Source organism: Euprymna scolopes, chromosome 10 (genome assembly GCF_053919585.1).
Source record: "Euprymna scolopes isolate OS-2025 chromosome 10, ASM5391958v1, whole genome shotgun sequence".
Taxonomy (NCBI): Eukaryota; Metazoa; Mollusca; class Cephalopoda; order Sepiida; family Sepiolidae; genus Euprymna; species Euprymna scolopes.
Window position 1 is genome coordinate 106755434 of NC_136491.1, and position 21687 is coordinate 106777120.

General features: G+C 32.1%; 1 protein-coding gene across 1 annotated transcript in view; it reads left to right on the top strand.

Moving 5' to 3' along the window:
* LOC145286195 (uncharacterized) overlaps positions 1 to 21687 on the top strand; it is an 80814-nt gene that overhangs the window by 50221 nt on the left and 8906 nt on the right. Inside the window, exons 6-9 of the mRNA XM_080134992.1 lie at positions 11308 to 11558; positions 13678 to 13900; positions 17604 to 17693; positions 20068 to 20282. Coding sequence (XP_079991118.1) covers positions 11308 to 11558; positions 13678 to 13900; positions 17604 to 17693; positions 20068 to 20282 — 779 coding nt within the window. The remainder of the gene's footprint in view (positions 1 to 11307; positions 11559 to 13677; positions 13901 to 17603; positions 17694 to 20067; positions 20283 to 21687) is intronic.

Below are 21687 nucleotides of genomic sequence, written 5' to 3' on the forward strand. Positions count from 1 at the left end.
CATCTATCGCAACACATCTAAGAAGTTCAACGGCAACACATCAAAGGTCGTAAGTAACAAAGTTCTCTCTGATTCTCTCTCCTCTGATCTTGAGCGCATGGTACAATGGGGAAGAGGTGGCTGTTTACTTTTAATGCATCTAAAACCAAGCTTCTATCTTTACATCATTAATGCTCTGATCCCCTTCTGGTTTCAATTGAAATGGATGGCTCTCATCTTGGGGAGGCTCCATGTTTTGACAAGCTTCTGGGATTGACTCCGGACCTGAAATGGAACACGTACATCAAGTCTGTTGCCAAGGTCGCTGGAAAAATGGTGGGATCTTTCTACTGTCCCAGAAAATATCTCACTGCTGATGCAATTCTCTATCTACATAAAAGCCAAGTACATCCAAGGATGGAGTACTGCTGCCACATCTGGGCAGGAGCTGCTAAAAACAGCCTATCCTGTTTTGACAGAGTACGAAATAGACTTCATAGCTTAGTGGGGGATGCCCTTTTCTCCTCCCTGCAACCTCTCTCCCGCAGAAGAAACGTTGCGAGCCTGTCTTTGTTTTATCGTTATTTCCATAGCTTGTCTGAGCTCCAATTTCTGCTCACCCCCTCACCAATCTTTCATGAAAAACACCCGTCTAGCTGAAACCACTGTCAATAATTTTCCCTACTCTTTATCTGTGCCTAAATCAAAACGTAGATTCCATGAACAGAGCTTCTTTCTTAGAAGTACACGCCAGTGGAACTCTCTTCCATCTGCCTGTTTCCCACTTGACTTGGATGTCTTCAAGTCCAATATAAACAAATTCCTGATAAACCACCCCCTTAAGTAAGAAACTTTATCAAATCTCTAAGGATTACTACGATATTATCCCATTGATTACTGTACACAATGTATACCTATTAACCCTTGATCCCTGAGTGGCTTCCGAGCCTTGATAAGTGGCGACTACCATGTAGAAAAAAAAGATTCACTCCTAAATTAATTAACCGATCATTATGAATTTTGGAACACAGCTGTTAGGTGTAAGGTTAGGGTAATGTGATCTATATTTAGTTTATTTTAATTTATGTAAGTAGGCAAAAAGGGTTGGAAGCCTATCATAAAAATTACCTTTCTATTTTCATGAAATTTTAACAATGGGTATTATGCAATAATTAAATAGACCTCAAATATAGTTTGTGCAGTGTATTTTAAAGGGTTTTTAGGGGACAAAATATGTCCATAATCTCCTACTTCAAAATGTAAATATTTCATAGTTGTATTCAATTTGATCCGTAATCTTTCGAAATTAAGTAAGATACGCAGAATCTAAATTTCTTAAGACCTGTTCAGTTTGAGACTTAAAGTTTTAACATTTTCTAGAATTCATGTCACGTATTTTGATCACAACTGAAATAAGGATTCTACACATAAGGTTGAAAATCATTATATTTTGATTTTAACCTTTTTAAAGGGACATCCTCCCAATCAATGCAGAGTGCATATTTGAGTCAAAAGTTGATTACAAAAACTGTGTATCATAAAAGGTAAAAATAACAATAAAATAAGCAATAAAGTATCGGCTGGGGACAGGAGGACATAGTTTTTCATTCAATCCCAAGTAATGTTGGATCTTTCCCTTGCTCAACTGATCAGTGATTTGCAGCAGACGATTCATTGTCTCTTCTTGATTCCTTTTCAGGATATAAACAGCTATTTTAATTGATTCTGACATGCAAGACATTAAATAGTGACTTTAATGATAAAAGTGGTAGGTAAGTTGGACAAACAATGGGTAATAATCAAAAGCTGTGATTTTCTCATGGCAGCTCTACCGTGAAATCTAGTCTTTTGAAGCTCTCGACAAACCAGTTTTGTTGAAACGAGATTATCCAGATAATTGTTAAAGTCCTTATTTTGTCCGATATATTTCCGACCATCTTTCTGTGCAACTTATGAACTTGGGGAATTTTCTGTTGAACATGTGAACTTATAAATAGTAGATAAGAACACCATAAAAAATACATTATCTTCTTCCAAATATTAATTTAATTGAAATTGTTGAAATAAAACCAAAATCATGTTGCATTACAATGCTTTAACACAAAAAAAACATCATCATCACAAACATAATAAATGAGAAACGAATTGCCTTCCTTTATAGTCACTCTGAATCAGTTAAGAATCATTAAAACCATTACCTCTGCAAAACTTAAAAAAAACAAAAACATGGCTGTCTGTTTACAGCTTCAAATAGGCTATTTTGATTTAGAATTTAAAAACAATCATGTTGAGAGGAGACTAAGTTTTTTTTTTAATTATAGCTTCCTTTTAAAATTTAAAAAAAAATGTGCAAGTGAATTAACATCTGTTCCTTTTTAATTTATATTAAAAATTATTCAGAAAAAAAACAATGTCGTGTGTAAAATTTTCATTGAAAAAAATCTGAATTTAAATCCATTCTTTTTAGCTTTAAAGCTAAAAAGAATGAATTGGTTAAAAAAAGAATTCGCTAAAAAAATTGTTTTAAATTTGTCATTATTTGTTTTTATTTTTTTTATTCATTTTATTTATAATTTGTTGTTAAAATTTTTCTTTTACCGCGGAATTTTCACAGGTTTTACTATATACTATATTATTATAGGAAATAAGAAAAACATTTTCATTACAAATTACTAGAACTCTTCATTTTGTTTATTAAATTTATCTGATATATATATATTATTTAAGAAAACATGGTTAATATATTGTTAAATACATAGATGTTAACCATACTTCTAAAGTTAAAATCCCAGATGAATTAATAAACAAAATGGTGAATTAGAGTGATTTAAAATAAGTATTTTCCATATTATTTCGATTATTGTTGTTGTAATCTTGAATGCCATTTGCGCAATGTTTCGGTCGATCTAACCCTTCTTGAGGTGTATATTTTCAAACTCAGGAATCTTCATGGAATTTCAGATGGAATCCATCATTCAATCAATGAGGGCAGCACATTCTCATTCCATCAGCCATGACTGGGCCTCTTATATGAATTTAGAAATCTTAAACCTGTCTTTGTTTCTAGATATAAATATTAGTGTTGGGACAAAAAAATCGGAACTTTTGGGGGTATCGGAATTGGAAAACGATTGTTACTATTTTCTGATAACAAAAACGACTCATTTTAATTGATTTTTTTTTTTTTATTTGATTTTGTTTAAAGCAAAGTCTTCCATTGCTAATAGTAATCATAAAATAATATGGAGAGTAGATAATGCATGTGGATGTGTTATCAGCAGCTCCAGTAGCTCTCGCTTCTCCTTTTTTGTCCTTCAGTCCTCATTTCCAATGAATGATTTTTCTGACAAAGGGTGAAGAAAAAGCTGCTTTCCAGGTCGGTAATACTTTTTAAAGAGTAGCCTGAGATGTCGGAAAACTTCTGTTTCTATGTCTGTCCTTGTGGTCATGTCACTAGTAAGGGTGTTGGAGGTAAACGTTTCATCTGGGCTGACGTTACCTGCCTGATAGTCAGAGACCCGAACCTTGGATTAACCACTAAGGAGGCTGTCCTAACAGCAGGTGCAAAGTACTGGGGCTGCTGTACTGCCATTTGGTGAATAGATTCTGGACCATAGAGTAGTTTCTGGTAGGGCCTCTCAATGCCATACTAGTGGGTAATTGTTACGGCTTTACCTTATGTGCTACAAAAAAAAATTTCTTGTCTTTTTCTCTCTTTTTTTCCCTCTCTGTCCTGCTCCAACCAAGTCTACCGACCTGCTCCACAAACCTCAAAACCTCAACAATCATGACAAATCTCCAAAAAAGAAACACGAATAAACCTAGAACCCCATTCTTCAATGTAGACCCCTACTACCAGGTCTCCTTCTCCAACATCAGGGGTCTACATTCCAACCTTCCAGAGGTTGAAACACAATTACAGGAGACGCAATCCAGGCATATTCTTTCTAAGTGAAACTGGCATAGGGCCAACCACTTCTCTAGAGGAATTCATAATTTAAGGATACTCTAACAACATTTAAATCTGACCCCCAAGATCGCCATGGGCATGGAATATGTGCCTACATCAAAGATGGTTTTCCATGTGGTAGGGATATCTCCAGAAAAGACCCTAATTTACCTTATATGTGCTTCCGGGTTGCACTAGCTTACACCACTGCATTTATATTTGCCCTCTATCGCCCCCACAACAGTGGGGTTACTATCTTTAAGAGCATATCTGAGAAAATTGACCACATCCTGTCTGCTCATCCTTCGGCTAACATTCACATTTGCGGTGACTTCAATGTCCATAATGTGGAATGGCTAACCCACTCAAAACCGATGACGAGGGGAGGTTTTGTCATGATTTTCCCATTGTCTATGACCTCACTCCGATTGTTCACGAACCCACCTGTGTGCCTGATACACCCGGTCCGGTCAGTATGCAAGCCTTCTAGACCTTTTCCTCACAACTTCCCCTGAGCTGTGTTCATGTTCCGTTCTATCTCCTCTGGGATCCTCTGACCACTCTGTTGTAGCAGTTAAGATAAAAATGAAATGTAATGTCTTCAGACGTACCTCTCCACCATACTGTATATCGATACTCTATGGCTGACTGGGATAGCTTCCGCACATTCATATCTGACCTACATCTGCATTCCATGTTTAAAAAGGATGTGTCCTCTATAGTATCAGACCTAACCAAATGGTTAATTGTAGGCATAGACCGATTCATACCATCCAAAAAATTCCAACAAAAACCTAACAGCCAGCTATGGTTCTCCCCTGAATGTGCTGCTGCCATCGCGCACAGAAATGACTTTTTCCATAGCTACCAACGTAATAGATGTACTGAGACTAAAGCTGCTTTCAGGACTGCCAGCAAACACTGTAAAATGCAAGAGAGCTATATGCTCAGTCTGTTAAATCCAAAGTAGCTGAGCAGCGGCTTGGTTCCCACCAGTTCTGGCAAAAAGCAAACAGGATTTTGAACAGAAGCGTGCGTTCTATCCCAACTATCATCAATGGACCTGAGGTCATCTCGTCAGCATCAGACAAGGCCAGACTATTTGCCAAGAACTTTGCAGCTAATTCTACCCTATGCAACAATGGCCATCAACTCCCTGTATTTCCTCCTATAACACAGAACATGCTATGCAACATACAAATATCTGTGCGTGAGGTCGCCAAGCTAATCAAGAATCTTGATTCCAGTAAAGCAACTGGCCCTGACGGCATTCCAGTTATAGTGTTAAAAAAGCTCCAACCAGAACTTACCCCCATACTTACAAAACTGTTTAAGCGTTGCCTTAAGGAGAAGTGCTTTCCAACACCTTGGAAAACCTCATCAGTATGCCGTGTATTTAAGAATTCAGGTGAAAAGTCCTCTCCCTCTCAGTACAGACCAATAAGTCTCCTGTGTGTCATGAGTAAGTTGCTGGAATCCATACTAAATAGAGAAATAGTCAACCACCTCAGCAGAAATAACCTTCTTAGTGATACACAATATGGTTTCCGTTCTGCAAGATCTACCGCAGATGTGCTAACAGTTATATCTCATAGGATTAGTGAATCTCTTGACAAAGGCTTCATTTCCAGGGCAATTGCTCTTGACATATCAAAGGCCTTTGACAAAGTATGGCATAAAGGCCTACGTCACAAGATTTCCAGCTACGGTATAACTGGAAATATTCTCTCTATCATTAAATCATTTCTCTCTGATAGGCTCATAAAAATAGTGGTTGATGGACAAAAATCAGAGGCCTGCAGTATTAATGTTGGAGTCCCTCAAGGGTTCATCCTGGGCCCAACTCTCTTCCTGATCTACATCAATGATCTCCCTAAACACATACTTAAATCATTCGTTGACATCTATGCTGATGACACGATCATCTTCAGCAACACATCAAAGGCCGTAAATAACAAAGCTCTCTCTGATTCTCTCTCCTCTGATCTCGAACGAGTGGTTCAGTGTGGGAAGACATGGCTGGTTACCTTTAATGCATCTAAAACCAAACTCCTATCTTTACATCATCAACGCTCTGATCCCCATCTGGCATCAATTCAAATGGATGGCTCTCGTCTAGAAGAAGCCCCATGTTTTGACAAGCTTCTGGGCTTGACCTTCACTCCTGATCTGAAATGGAACACGTACATCAAGTCTGTTGCCAAGGTCGCTGGAAAGATGGTGGGATCCTTCTACCGCTCCAGAAGATATCTCACTACTGATGCAATTCTCTATCTATATAAAAGCCAAGTACGTCCAAGGATGGAATACTGCTGCCATATCTGGGCAGGAGCTGCTAAAAACAGCCTATCCTGCCTTGACAGAGTACAAAATAGATTTGTGGCTTAGTGGGGGATACCCTTTTCTCCTCCTTGCAACCTCTCTCCCACAGAAGAGACGTTGCAAGCCTATCTTTATTTTATCGTTATTTCCATGGCAGGTGCTCGTCTGAACTCCAATCTCTGGTCCCCCCTTGCCAATCTGTTACAAAAAACACCTGTCTAGCTGAATCCTCTAGCTGAATTATCTATGCCTAAATCAAAACGTAAATTCCACGAACAAAGCTTCTTTCTTAGAACTGCACGCCTGTGGAACTCTGTTCCGTCTGCCTGCTTCCCTCCTGACTACAACTTGGATGTCTTCAAGTCCAATGTAAACAAATTCCTGATGAACCGCCCCCTTAAGTAGACACTTTAAATATCCACACTAACGTACTGTACTTACAATAACCCTTATCCCTGAGTGGCTTCCGGGCCTTGATAAGTGGTGACCACCTTGTAAAAAAAACAAAAAACAAAAGAAAACAATACTATCTCATTGATTACTGTACATGCAATAACCCTGATCAGCATCCGGGCCTTGATAAGTGGTGACCCCCATGTAAAAAAAAAAAAAATAAATAAAATAAATATTTATGGATTTTTAAATTAAAAATAAAGATCCCCTAACCCACACACACACAAGTGTATTCTTATGTTTGAGAAAATATATGCACATTTAACGTGTTTTTACGGTAATCGGGAATAAATAACAACTTTATTGTTAAATATTTACGGATTTATAAAGAATCAGAATCAGTAATTGTATCAGAATTGGGAATTTAGTATGGAATCTATGATTTGTATTGGAATTGGAAAAAATATTAGAATCGTCCCATCACTAGTAAATATCATTATTTTTGTAAGCGCCCATTCTCGAAATAAATTGAAATCGAAGCACACGAGGGGGAGATGTTTTAAGCTGCCATATTGGAAGTATTTTTGTTCGTTTCTTACAATAATGCCTTACAACAGAAATATACATAGGTATGCACTATATATGTATTACTGATGGAACAATTCTGATACAATTATTGATTCCGATTCTTTTAAAATCTCTTTATACGTAGTTGTAGATTTCTACACCCCCCACCCCCCTCAGATTACCATAAAAACCTATGTATTATATACATATATATATCCTTTCCACAAACATAAAACATACACTTTTGGAATGGTTCATAGATTTTAATTATACTGGTAGTGTAAAATCAATAAATATCATTTCATCATTAATATAAGCCGTGGAAAATTAAGTTTTAGACAAGATTAAAGGAATCATTTTTGGTATCAGAAAATATTTCCGATTCAGATATCCCCAAAGTTCCAATTTTTTTCAATTCCTGATTCTGATTAATCATCCTAACACACTCAGCAAAGTTGTATACATATGTGCCGGAGCATCACAGTGTAATGATTGATTTAAGAGCCAAATTAACTGCGTATTTGGAGTCGGTAGCTTTGATCAAATGTCCTTATTGATGTCGAAAGTTTTTGAACTATTAAACTCATTACTCAAGATGAAACGCACATAAAAATAACATTAGAAACAAATGTTCTGACATTTTTATCATTTGCACTTGAATATTTTCTAGATGTTTTACTTCAATGAAGACAATGGATATAAAATATTTGATAATTGTTTACGAATGTATTTCTACCTAAATAAGAATATTTTTCATTTGTTTAGACAATCAAAGTATTTTAGAGGTAAAATAGATTTTTCATTTTGTATTCCTATGCCAAACATTTAAGTAAACAAAAAATATAAACATTTTTGTTTGATTGGTAGCCGTCTGAATAACGTATTCACTTACAATTTCAATATTTTATGCTATCTTTCAGGAGTTGAGTATCACACTAATATATATATATATATATATATATATATATATATATATATATATATATATATATATATATGATGAAAATAATGGAAATAGTATTCCGACAAAATACAGAAATAAAAAGGAACAAACCGTATTATGTGTTCATCAACGTTTCGTCTTTATCCAGAGAAGTCTCGAAATAAAGACGTAATGTTGATGAACACATAATACGGTTTGTTCCTTTTTATTTCTGTATATATATATATATATATATATAGTTAAGGGGAAGAGATTTTTGTCTGTTTGATTATATCTTATTAGTATGTGTGTCTCTTATTACATGTTTATCTATGCATGTGTGTGCACAGCCGTGGTCATCTGTCTATGTATGTATGTCTATGGGTGTGGTCGCGTCAACTCTAGTGTGTATATATATATTTCAATACAGTTACCATAAATTTTTTCTGTTATCTTGGACTTTTCTTTGACTTTGGAGATGCGATTCTTCCTGTCGATGGTGGAAAGGAACGTCTGACGAAAACATGACACCAGTTTTCTGGCATGGATTCGTTTATTCGTCTATGAGTGAACGGAGGGGGGAGCATTGCATTGTTGACTTAAACTTTCTTGCATTTCTTTCTTCGACACATTCTGCATCCCTCGACACATGTATCTTGTCCAAAATCAAAAGCTAGACTTGTGTCTGTTTCGTCCTAAATAGGAAGGCAAACTGCACTTGCGTGCGAACGAAAAGATATCTTTCTCTCTTTTTCATTCATATTCTCTCTCTTTCTTTTCTTCCACGCTTTCTTTCACACGAACCAAATAACATCTCGGATGACACTGTCAACTCTAGCTACAGTGTTTGACATTAACTTTAACCCTTTTGTACGCTTTTTTGCACAAACCAACCTACCAGCAAAATCACAATTTCCAACATGCTGGTGTAACCCAGAATAAATTATATATATATATATATATATATATATATATATAATGTTTTTATTTGTTTTTGTTAGCGATACTTTCTTGAATGAATTCAAGTATTTATACGGAATGCATTTTTACCTAAATGCTTGTTGGGAATAATTTTCCCATTGACCAATATGGTACCCCCTTTTAATGGGGAGCGGCATATATATTATTTTTAAAATATAATTATCCACTGACACATGTTTTGTTGTCCACGACTCATCAGAGAACGAAAAAGATTGACAATACAAAAATATATACTGGTACATATAAATTTATTTATCAAATCAATAAGGGAGATACATCCATGGGAGGAGGGTGGATATAAATGCTCTTTATACCTAGATATTTCGAAGCCTAATGCTTCTCATCAGAAGAGAAGAGAGGGATCTAGATAACAAATAAGGAAATGTTACATTTCTCTTTCTCTCATATATATATATATTATATATATGTTCGCACCATCATCGAAATCGACGAACTTCCCGGGATATATATATATATACAGTATTTATATATAGAAAAATTTAATATATATATATATATATTAAAATTTTCTATATATAAATATTGTTATTTATATTAGTTTGAAGTTTACCATTGTGTATATCAGGTAAACACTACATCACTTTGATTTCATTAATATATATATATTTTATTATAGGAAATAAATAACAAAAACACATTACAAATCACCATAGCTCATCAGAGATTAATTGACTTATAAGCAAAACAGTTTTCTAATGAAGTACTTGTGATTAAAAGTTTTTTTAAAAATTTTAATTAAAGCTCTTTTCCTCAAAATTACTTGATTAGAAAACTATTTTGTTTGTAGGTCAATTAATGCTTTGCAATCACTGCAATAGTTTGTTTCCAAGAATTTACACTAGTCGTAATATTATTTTAGGAATCATCAGTTGTTTATCATGAAACACTGTGTCAGGAATTTAAAAACAAAATACTATATTACATTTTGGCTCCCCAGCAGTGTTGGTAAAACACCACCTCCCATAAAAAGTAAGAACAAAAACGTTCCAGATATCAGATCTATTTTCTTTTGTTTCAGATTAATATGGCTAACCTATTCTGTTATATTAAAAAAAAGTCTTCCTTACCTGTGTCGTTCATTTTTAAACCAAAAAAATAAACTTTTTTTTTTTTTTTACAAAACTACTGCATTTTATAGGCTTCAAATGAATCCATTATACTACATATGTATAGAGGTTGGACAAAATAATGGGAGCACTGTGCGAATTTTGCATCAATTTTAAAACGCGTATACAAATAAAAATTGAAAAAGCTTACCAAAATGCTAGTTTCATTATTTTTATTAATATATATGTTTGTCTTGAATTAATTGACTAAATTTATGTATTTTTTTTTTATTTCAGATAGTGCATATTAGTAAGAACAATTAAAATGACTGATCTATCAGATTTTCAAACAGGACAGATTGTTGGTGCCTGCATGGTAGGTGCTAGTGTAACAGAAATTGCTAGTATAATGGAAATGGCTGAGATGGTTGCCGTACTACAATGAACAATCTGAAAAGTGATGACAGCCTATGAGAAGATGGGAAAACATGCTTCTTTGAACAAAGTTCTGAACAAAAGCTAAAGCTGTCTGAAAAAGATTGTAGAGCCCTTGTAATGTGAAGAAAGAGTACAAAAATCATGGCACCAAAAATTTCAGCTGAGTATCATCTGGATAATCCTGTTTCAACAAAAACTGTTCACCAAGAGATTTTTTATTATTTTGTCCAACTCCTTTGCTGAACGTTATTGCATATGTGTTTCTGCCATAACCAAGTTACGATCACATTTAAAGCGATTATGGAAGTTTTCTAATTGTATCTTGTGTAGTTTTGTGTAGTTTATCAAACTCGGAGAGACAAAATTATGACTTTCAGTTATATAATAGAAAGTTATGTGGTTGTAATTGTTTTACATTATCAGATTGTTAAAAATTCTTATTAATATGCACAATCTGAAAAAAATTAACCAATTAATTCAGGATAAAAATAACTATAAATAAAATAAATGAAACAAACATTTTGGTATATATATATATATATTTTTTTTCAAATTTTATAGGTGTTTGAGAATTGATGCAAAATTCACACCAACTCTTGTATGTACATATGTGTAAATTTAACAATGGACTTTTCTAGAATGCTTCCTCTTATCTGCCTCTTGTCTTACGAAACATATTTGATCTTTAGATGATGCCTTAGCCAAAGGACTTGTAACCGAAGCGACAATCCGTGAAAGTGTGAAGCCGCTATTTTATACAAGGATGAAGCTTGGTGAATTCGACCCTCCACACATGAATCCGTATTCCTCGCTAAACATGTCCGTTGTACAGAGTCCGGCTCATCGGCGACTAGCATTGAAAGCTGCCCTTCAGACGTTCGTCTTGTTGAAGAACCAACATGATATTCTACCTCTCAAGAGAAAGTTCTCCAAAATTGCTGTAAGCTGTACACTTTTGTACTTAAACTCACTCTCCCATACTCCTGTTTTTTGATGTTTTATTATTTAAATAAATTCTTTTTTTTCTTCTTTTAGAGAAAAGGGTCCCAAAACGAGTCTTCAATCTAGTAGGTCCCCGACAAACCCGCTTAGCAACAAAATCACACCCCTTCACTGTTGAGGTCCCTAAATGCTAGAAAGCTTTCTACTCTAATAGTTTCTTCCCTCGAACAGCTAGACTTTAGAATTCCCTTCCTGCTACCTGTTTCCCTGACTGTACTGATATGCAGAAGTTTAAATGTAATGTAAACCAACTTCTTGTTAATCTTTCCTAGGCATAGTCCCAAATGGTAGCCCCTTACATTCAAGTGGTAATATGCCTTGCTCGGGGTGAATGTGAGTGTAAAAAAAAAAAAAAAAAAAAAATGGGGGGGGATTGTTGACTTCTGACACCATTATATACTATACTAGCGGGGCCTGTGGAAATTCCACAGGATGAGAAATAAATTTAATCAACAAATTTATCCTTTTCTTCTCTCTGCAGCCTCTGTTTTCGAGAAGAAACATTGTGAGCTTCTCTCTGCTCTACCGTTATTTTCACATAACTCGACTGAACTTAATTTTATGCTCCCTCACCTCTGCTAAGTTTTCACAACAAACACTCAACTAGCTGTTACAACTATCAGCAATTTCCCTTTACTCTCTATCTGTGCCTAAATCGAAGCGAAAATTCCATGAGCAGAGTTTTTTTCCTAGAACTGCTCGCCTGTGGAACATAATATCACAGAGCTGCTTCCCGGCTGACTATGACATGGTCGTTTTCAAGTCCAACATGAACAGGTTCTTAAAGAGCTATCCTCTGAAATAAATTATAAAATTTCCATTACAGTAGGATGAAATTATTAAGAGTTCCTTTCTCACACTGTCACAGCAATCATATATCATAATGATGTTAGAAAACGAGGCTACATCAAAAGGAAGTCATTCTGATATTCTTGTCCAGCGTTAGCAGAACAGCATTTTTAAAGCTAATTTTTGTGAAAACATAGCCTTTTTTGAAGCAATTTGGCCTTCAAAAATTGTATTTGGCCATTTATTTTTTTTTTTTTTCAAAAGTGTAACGTACGGACTAACTAAGGAAGGAACAAGCAAAATCTTATATAGAGATTTCTAGAAAGGCTTAGGAAAGAAACAAAACAAATAACTATTCTTATTTAGACATAATTAATTCCTGTTTATTTAGGCATAAGATAGTAGCAGCTTTAAGTCACAACTTATCAAGGCTAAAATTTTACTCAAGGATGACATTAGATAGATTTACAGTTAAATGATGACGACTGAATACTATAAAAAGATTGAAAATCTCTTCATGTCACCCACTCAAAACAACAGCTGACCTAGAAAACAGCAGTTCTTTCCCCTTTGTCAGAGACATTTGTTTTGATGTGTATACAATAGTAGTGACTTGAAATCATCAATTTGAATTTCTTCATCCCAGGAATGGACTGTGACCCAGGCATCTATTCAGAATTCAGTACAAGAAGAAAGTTTGTATTATTTGGGTTTTTCGATTACTACTCTCACTTTGAATGTTGTTCTTTCAATGTTTCAGTCTAATCTCTAACCTTCTTTAAGTGTATCTTGTCGAATGCAAGAAACCTGTGGCATAACAGATAAAATACTAAGTAAAATTCAGTTCAAAGTGAAACTCTTCTAGAGGTTGAAGGTTCAATCCTCAGTGCGGATGGTATTAAGAATACAATTGTAAAATACTTAAGACTTCTACGCAGTCATGGCTGATGGAACAAGAACATGCTACCCTCTTGAATTAAATAAAGGGCCCCTGTTCGAAATTCCATACAGATTCTTGAGTTCAACAGATAGATTCATGAGATCGATATGATACACCAAAAGAAGGTTGGGGGGTTATATCGGCCAAAACGTGGTGAAAATAACACTCAAGATTAAAGTAGTACTCTGAATAATCCAAATTATCAATGTTTATCTTAAAAATTCAGAAACATAGAAGAAGGTTCCTATAACAGTTTTTTTTTGTTTTTTTTTAATGTAAAAAAGTTAAACATTTGAGTATAATTTTTTTTTTTTTAATTTTTTTTTAGATCGTTGGTCCCATGGCTAACAACACAGTACAAATGTATGGAGACTACAGTCCGACGATTGATGCAAGATATGCAGTGACCCCTTTGGATGCACTTTCAGCTTTGGGTGACCATTCAAATTATGCACCCGGTTGTAAAGATAATAAATGCATTGACTACAAATACAAGGAAATAAAAAATGCTGTTCAAGGGACGCAACTCATTATTGTTTGCTTGGGCACTGGTAAGCTATGTCCTCTTTTTGAATTCAAAACTGCATGCCCACCTTAGTTTGTGAAATTCATATTTGAATCCGTGATTGGCTTTTCACATCTCTATAATCTTTATATTAATACTATAGTACCTTTAATGTATGTATGTACGTACGTGTATCATGGTTTTCAGATTATAAATTATTCGATCGGGAAATCCTATTTATTAAAAAGGAGGATAGAAGGTAATACTACAAATATTAAATTAGTATAGGGATATGCTAAGTTGATGTTTATGATATGTTATCACTTTCTATCCTCCTTCTTGATCTCCTGATCACTGAAGACACATTGTCAAAAAAAGAATTGAAATAAAAAAAACTGTTACTTTTGGGCTGTATGTGAAACTAAAATATAACTTCTTAGTCTTCTGGAGTATTATCAGTTCTGTGTAAAGATCATATAATGATACTGTGGAGTTTCCATTTGCGCTGGGCGTCCATGCAGTGGAAATATGTTACAGACTCCTGGAGATGAACCGTATTAATCAGATATATTCTGACACTACATTAACTAAATTACTTAGATAAATACTTTTACAGTTTTAAAAAAAGGGGTACAATAATATCGTGGGGGCTCCATTCATGCTTAACATCCACAGAATACCCAGCAGTAAGAAAGATACTGCTGTGAAATTTCCACAGGTCTCACTAGTAAATATAATTACGTTTGTTCACCAGATTTTTTTAGGATGCTAGTGTATTTAAAACCTCAGAAAATGTCAGTGTAATTGCAGGCTTTTTGTTTTAGATACATTTCTAGGTACTTTTTGAACTTTCTGGATTCAATCAATTTTTTTTTTTTTGTATCATTTGGATTTTTCTGTTATCTATTCTTCTGATATTACGTCATTTTCTGTACCTTTAAAACAAGACCATAGTGAGAAAGCTGCTTTCTTTTAAACCTTTTTATTTTATCTAAATGCAGCAATTTCCATAGAACTAGCTGGGAGAGAGGGGGACTTTGTCAGGTCATAAAATACGTTTAAATATAATATTTTAATTTGTCCAGATTTCGTATATATTATAATAATGGTGATTTTAAAGTAAAAAAAAGTATTTGGGTGCCATCAGCTAGAATTGAAACTGAAAGCAAAACTGTATCATTCAAAGCTGGTGATGTTACCACTGTACCAATATGACACACATATGAACTGATTAAAAATAAACTTAAGATGAATGTACAAAATGTATAACGATTATTTCAATTTTGACCCCTTTTTACTCCCTAAAAACTATTTTGACCGGCTAAAAACCCATAAAAGAACAATTCATAAAAAATCCAATTATTTGAGGCTCTGCAACTTTTAGTTCTGGAAGAGATAGTTTGAAAATATAGAAACAGACAGACAAACATACTGAGTTTTTTAAATTAGATTTTAAGATTTGCTGTGTATGTCAAACATATTTTTGATGATTGTTGAAATTCAAATAAAGCATAACATTTCCATATTTATGGTCACACAGAAATGCCGGTTGAGGTTATGTAAATTTACATCAGGGTTAGAATTGGGCTGGGGACTTGATTTTTGTGAAAGTAGACATGGTCCATAAAGGTTATGCTGAGGAAGGTGGGGATGGAAATGAGCTGTGCTTGTCCACTAATTTCTATTACATGGAAAAACTAGTGTGCTTGGGGTCCATTTGGCATGGTTTAAGCAGAGCGTATACCTGAAAAAAAAAAAAAAAAAGACCATAACATGTTTTGAAAATTAATTTATTAATAAAAAAAAAAAATTATCAGCAAGGGTCAAGTGCAAATTTGATAAAAACCGTTTGTGTCTTTATAATTTTGTCTAGCATAAAATTTTAAAAATAATTAATTTAAATATTTAAAAAAATTAATTTGAATATTAAAAAAATATTTTGAATATTTAAAAAGTAATTAATTTGAATATTTAAAAAAAATAAGCTGAATATTAAAAAGAATAATTTGAAAATTTAAAAAATAATTAATTTGAATATTTAAATAAATAATTAATTTGAATATTTTTAACATTAATTAATTTGAATATTTAAAAAAAATTCTTTTTTAATATTTAAAATATTTTTTTTGAATATTTAAAAAATGTTTTTGAAGATTTTGAAAATAATTTTTTGAAGATTTTGAAAATAATTTTTTTAAGATTTTGTAAAATAATTTTTTTAAATATTTTGAAAATACATTTTCGAATATTTTGAAAATACATTTTCGAATATTTTGAAAATACTTTTTTTTAAGATTTTGAAAATAATTTTTTTTTAAGATTTTGAAAATACTTTTTTTTAAAGATTTTGAAAATAATTTTTTTTGAAGATTTTGAAAATGCTTTTTTTTTGAAGATTTTGAAAATAATTTTTTTGAAGCTTTTGAAAATAAATTTTTTAATATTAAAAAAATAATTTGAAATATTTTAAAAATAATTTTTAGAGTATTAAAGAAATAATTTATTTAAATGTTTAAAAAATGATGTGAATAATTTAAAAAAATATTTTATTCAAATATTTTTTTAAAAATTTAGTTTAAATATTTTTTTAGTTAAATCTTAGTGGAAATGTATTATTTTGATTAAACAAATAATACCTTTACTAAAGTTATGGTTTTTTGTAGTAAAAAAAAAAAAATAAAGTAATTTATTTTTGCTTTTTTATGAAAATAAAACATTGTAATTTGTAACAACTAAAAAATTTTTTATTTTTACAGGAACATTACGAAAAAAGCCCCTGAAATCCATATTAATAAATTTTATATAACTCAAAGAAAAATTAATTTCTTTAACTACCGATATTATCCTTGAATTAAGCATTGTTTATTAAATATTTTCATACAAAAAAATTATAATTAGAAAAAATATTTCTAGATTTTTTTTTTTTAAATTATATGTTTTGTGTAATTTTTATATGTAAGATTCTAATATATTCCTTGCTTGAATGAATGTGAAAATTTCAACGTAACATAATTTTTATATAATTTTGAAAAATAAATATTTGGTTTTTAAATTTAAAAGCAGGAACATAGAAAAATAATTAAATTAAAAAATGGTAAAAATGATACAAACGTTCACAATAGGAATGTACGGATGCACAACTGGGGTGGGGTGGAGTGGGAGGGAGAAAACCAATACCCCCTACCTCCTTTTAACTACCTGACGTCATTTTCAGACAGCCTTTAAACTGTCTGACATTTGGGCTTCCATATAATACACGTTTACAAAACTTCCATTCGTTGTGATTCTGCGATGGAGAGAGTCTCTCACTTTTGGGAGCTATTAAGCTATTTTTTGTACAAACAAGGTGTTTTTTTTTTTTTTATTTAATTCAATATCTTAAATGTTACTTTACTAATTATCTTTTAAATAGACACAGAAAACTAATATTAATCTTACAAAGGATTTTTACAATGAATTTATTCAACTTCGAAATTTAGCTGGAAATATCAGTCGTGAAAACATTTTTCATTATAACTTTTTTTTTTCACGCGTAAAAGTATTTTTTTTTTCTTTTTGGAATTAACTTTAGGCTTTAATCTTTTGAATACAATCAAAAACTAGTCGGAAACCTACAAAAGAATTATGATAATCCAGCTTTCAAAACTATGTCCCCCTATATTTTTCCATCATTTCTGCCCATACCTGAGATTTTCCTAACTCGACCTTCTAAAATATTAATTGACTTCTTTTTTTTTTCTCCGAAAAAGGTAAAGAAATTGAAAAAGAGGGCAACGATCGTAAAGATCTTAATCTTCCTGGAAAACAACTCCAGTTGCTTCAAGATGCTGTAAAATATGGTAAGTAAATTTAATTGGTTCGTTCTTCAGTTGTTTTCAATTTACTGTATTTATGTAGAAAAATGAAAATAATAGTCATTTCCCTTGAATCAAAGAAGGCAGAGTTATTTCCCTTGAATCAAAGAAAGCAATTATTTCTTTTGAGTAAAGCAGAGCATACTATGACAGTTTGGAAAGTAAACAAACCATGTCCTCATCACAGCTTTAGCCATAATTTTTTTTTTTTGTTTCGTTTTAAAAATAAAACTACCTGATCAATTTACGTAATTTTTGATGTACAATACTATCTTTAAAAAGATGTTTATGGGTATATAATTTTATTAAACATTTTTCTTCTTTAATAATGTATGTTGAAACTATAAAAAAATGCCTCAACAATTAATAATAATGGCACTGCGCCTAGTATTATTCTAATGTTTAATATTCTCTTTCCATAGTGGGTATGTATACGATCAATATTTTTTTTATTCTCATATTTTTGTTTTTTTCGTGTGTATGTGGGAGGGGGGGATTTGTGCCATTAATAGAAGTAAATGTATAGTTTCAACTCTACACAAATACCAAATCTCCCTAAGCAATAGACATGGAATGTTATGTAGAAATTTCAATTATTAAATCTATATTTTTAATATTTTTAAAATCTATTTAATTTAAAATTTGTTACGTAGAAATTTCAATTATTAAATCTGTATTTTTAATGTTTTAAAATCTATTTAATTTAAAATTTGTTATGTAGAAATTTCAATTATTAAATCTGTATTTTTAATAGTTTTAAAATCTATTTAATTTAAAATTTGTTATGTAGAAATTTCAATTATTAAATCTATATTTTTAATATTTTTAAAATCTATTTAATTTAAAATTTGTTATGTAGAAATTTCAATTATTAAATCTGTATTTTTAATGTTTTAAAATCTATTTAATTTAAAATTTGTTATGTAGAAATTTCAATTATTAAATCTGTATTTTTGATAGTTTTAAAATCTATTTAATTTAAAATTTGTTATGTAGAAATTTCAATTATTAAATCTGTATTTTTAATATTTTTAAAATCTATTTAATTTAAAATTTGTTATGTAGAAATTTCAATTATTAAATGTATATTTTTAATATTTTTAAAATCTATTTAATTTAAAATTTGTTATGTAGAAATTTCAATTATTAAATCTGTATTTTTAATATTTTTAAAATCTATTTAATTTAAAATTTGTTATGTAGAAATTTCAATTATTAAATCTGTATTTTTAATATTTTTAAAATCTATTTAATTTAAAATTTGTTATGTAGAAATTTCAATTATTAAATCTGTATTTTTAATATTTTTAAAATCTATTTAATTTAAAATTTGTTATGTAGAAATTTCAATTATTAAATCTGTATTTTTAATATTTTTAAAATCTATTTAATTTAAAATTTGTTATGTAGAAATTTCAATTATTAAATCTGTATTTTTAATATTTTTAAAATCTATTTAATTTAAAATTTGTTATGTAGAAATTTCAATTATTAAATCTGTATTTTTAATATTTTTAAAATCTATTTAATTTAAAATTTGTTATGTAGAAATTTCAATTATTAAATCTGTATTTTTAATATTTTTAAAATCTATTTAATTTAAAATTTGTTATGTAGAAATTTCAATTATTAAATCTGTATTTTTAATATTTTTAAAATATATTTAATTTAAAATTTGTTATGTAGAAATTTCAATTATTAAATGTATATTTTTAATATTTTTAAAATCTATTTAATTTAAAATTTGTTACGTAGAAATTTCAATTATTAAATGTATATTTTTAATATTTTTAAAATCTATTTAATTTAAAATTTGTCTGATTTCATGGAGTTTGCTTGATGTGGTCGCACTACGATAAAAACAACGCAAAATGAGTTAAGTTTTTGGTTGCATCAGTTCTCAGTGATTTATCACCCACCTTTGATTCAAACCATCTCAAACTGAAAATTGTCCATAAACTAGTTTATTGACTCAGAATCGGAAACCCTATGTCCTGTCTTTTGTTTTAGTCATACCAGATTAATAGAAACTGATTGTTTTTGTGCTTGTCCTATCATTAGCCACTTTTAGCTGACTATATGGAAACTGACTACTGACCATGAAAAATCTTCATGTCTCGTGAGTTCAAAAATATCTCAGCCCCTCCCCCTCATCATTATCTTTTTACTATCTCACTTCTTATACTTTTGTTCTGATAACTCCTCCCACTCTGGTTTATTTCCTTTCATGTGACCTGTATGGATTTTGAAATGTATGGATTTTGAAGTGTTTTCATTTGTTGTAATTGTTTCTGTATGTTTCTGTAACCTTCATCAGGTCAAATTTATTTTATTTATTTTTTTTCTTGCCATTTTCCAGGTTCTGGGATTCCTGTGATTTTGCTAGTCTTCAGTGCTGGACCCTTGGACATTTCTTGGGCTGACCAAAGTTCCCAAGTCTCAGCTATTGTCCAGTGTTTTTTTCCTGCCCAAGTGACTGGTACAGCCCTTTATAAGATGCTGCTCAACAGTCATGGAACTGACTCTAATCCTTCAGCCAGGCTCCCACTCACATGGCCGGCTTCCATGGACCAGGTTAGATCATTTGAGCTTTCTTAGTCCCATCCCTCCCATGTTTCTATTCTGCACAACCTCAAATAATTGATTGAGAAAATTTGCATCTGGTTTTGATATTGAACATGGAGGTGGCTGTGCTAAATTCAATCTGACATGGATTGACAGAGTGTGCTAAGCTCAATATCTGTCTATTCATAGAATCACTTTTACTATTATTACTATTATTGGTCCGGGTTTCAAGGCACAGGCATAATTTTGACCTCAGCACACAGACTTAGGGTCATGCGTGCACCTGCATGATATGATATCTTCAGAATAATGTCGTTCTGCGCACACCGGCTTAGAGAAGGGTAAGGGACTTTACTACCAAAGGCAGCTACTCGACTGGCCCCTATCAAGCTCGTTGCTCAACTCCAGTCGGGTTTAGGCAAATTTGATTGTCTATTAGATTTTTCCGGGTTTCCACTAAAGTATGCACAAATATGAGACAACAATTCAATAAATAATAATAATAGGCGGGAATGTAGTTTATGCATATTTTTTTTGGGGGGGGGGTCATTTTAAAAAAAAAATTTTAACAAACAAAAAAAACAAACAAAATAGTCAGGAAATGAAAACAGCAAAAAAAACAAGTTTGATGATGGAAGAAAAAGGCGATTGCCATCAGTCCCAGAGGAAGGGGAGGGGTGGAGATTAGTTTTGAGATGGAATCAACAGTTTGTTGAATGATGCATTTGCGCCGATAAAATCCGGTCAATTAATCTGCCAGGTTGCAAACAACATAAAAGTCCTTTTGATGATATGCTGGTTAAACAAACAAACAAACAAACAAACAAACTTTTGATGGGGATAGATGAAGAGAAATTCACAAACCTGTTTCTCATGCGAGTCCAATTTGGGGATCCTTGTTATTTCCATTTCGCAGTAAGATGCGACCGCATAACATTTTTAAAATCCCACTCTCTTCAACGCTTTTTACTTTTCGGAGCCCAGCAAAAAACATCTGTCGCTTTCCATTGCCAACTCAGACTCCCCTCTTTTTTCGTTCTCTCCCTTTCGGCATGGCGTCCGGCCTTGCATCAATTCTAAAAATAGCCTGACCCTAACAACCTCGTGGTCGTTTGGTTTCTTTCCTCTCTGCCATGGACTTGCTCGACTTGTGTCTTTCCTTTGTCTTTTTTTTTTCCTCCCCCAGCGTTTTCCAGGCCTAGGTCCGTGACGGATGTTGGTAACCTTCATGTGGACCCTGTTGTATGTTCTAGAAGAAGAATTAGAGAAACCAATGCCAACAATAGATCTACTTGATCAAAAATCGTTCTGTAAACATGCACTGGAGCTGCATGTTTTTAGTGGTGCATGTGTGTGGTAGATGTTGTAGTTGGTCGATGTCTGTTCAAAGGAAAAGTGGTTGGGGGTGGGGTTA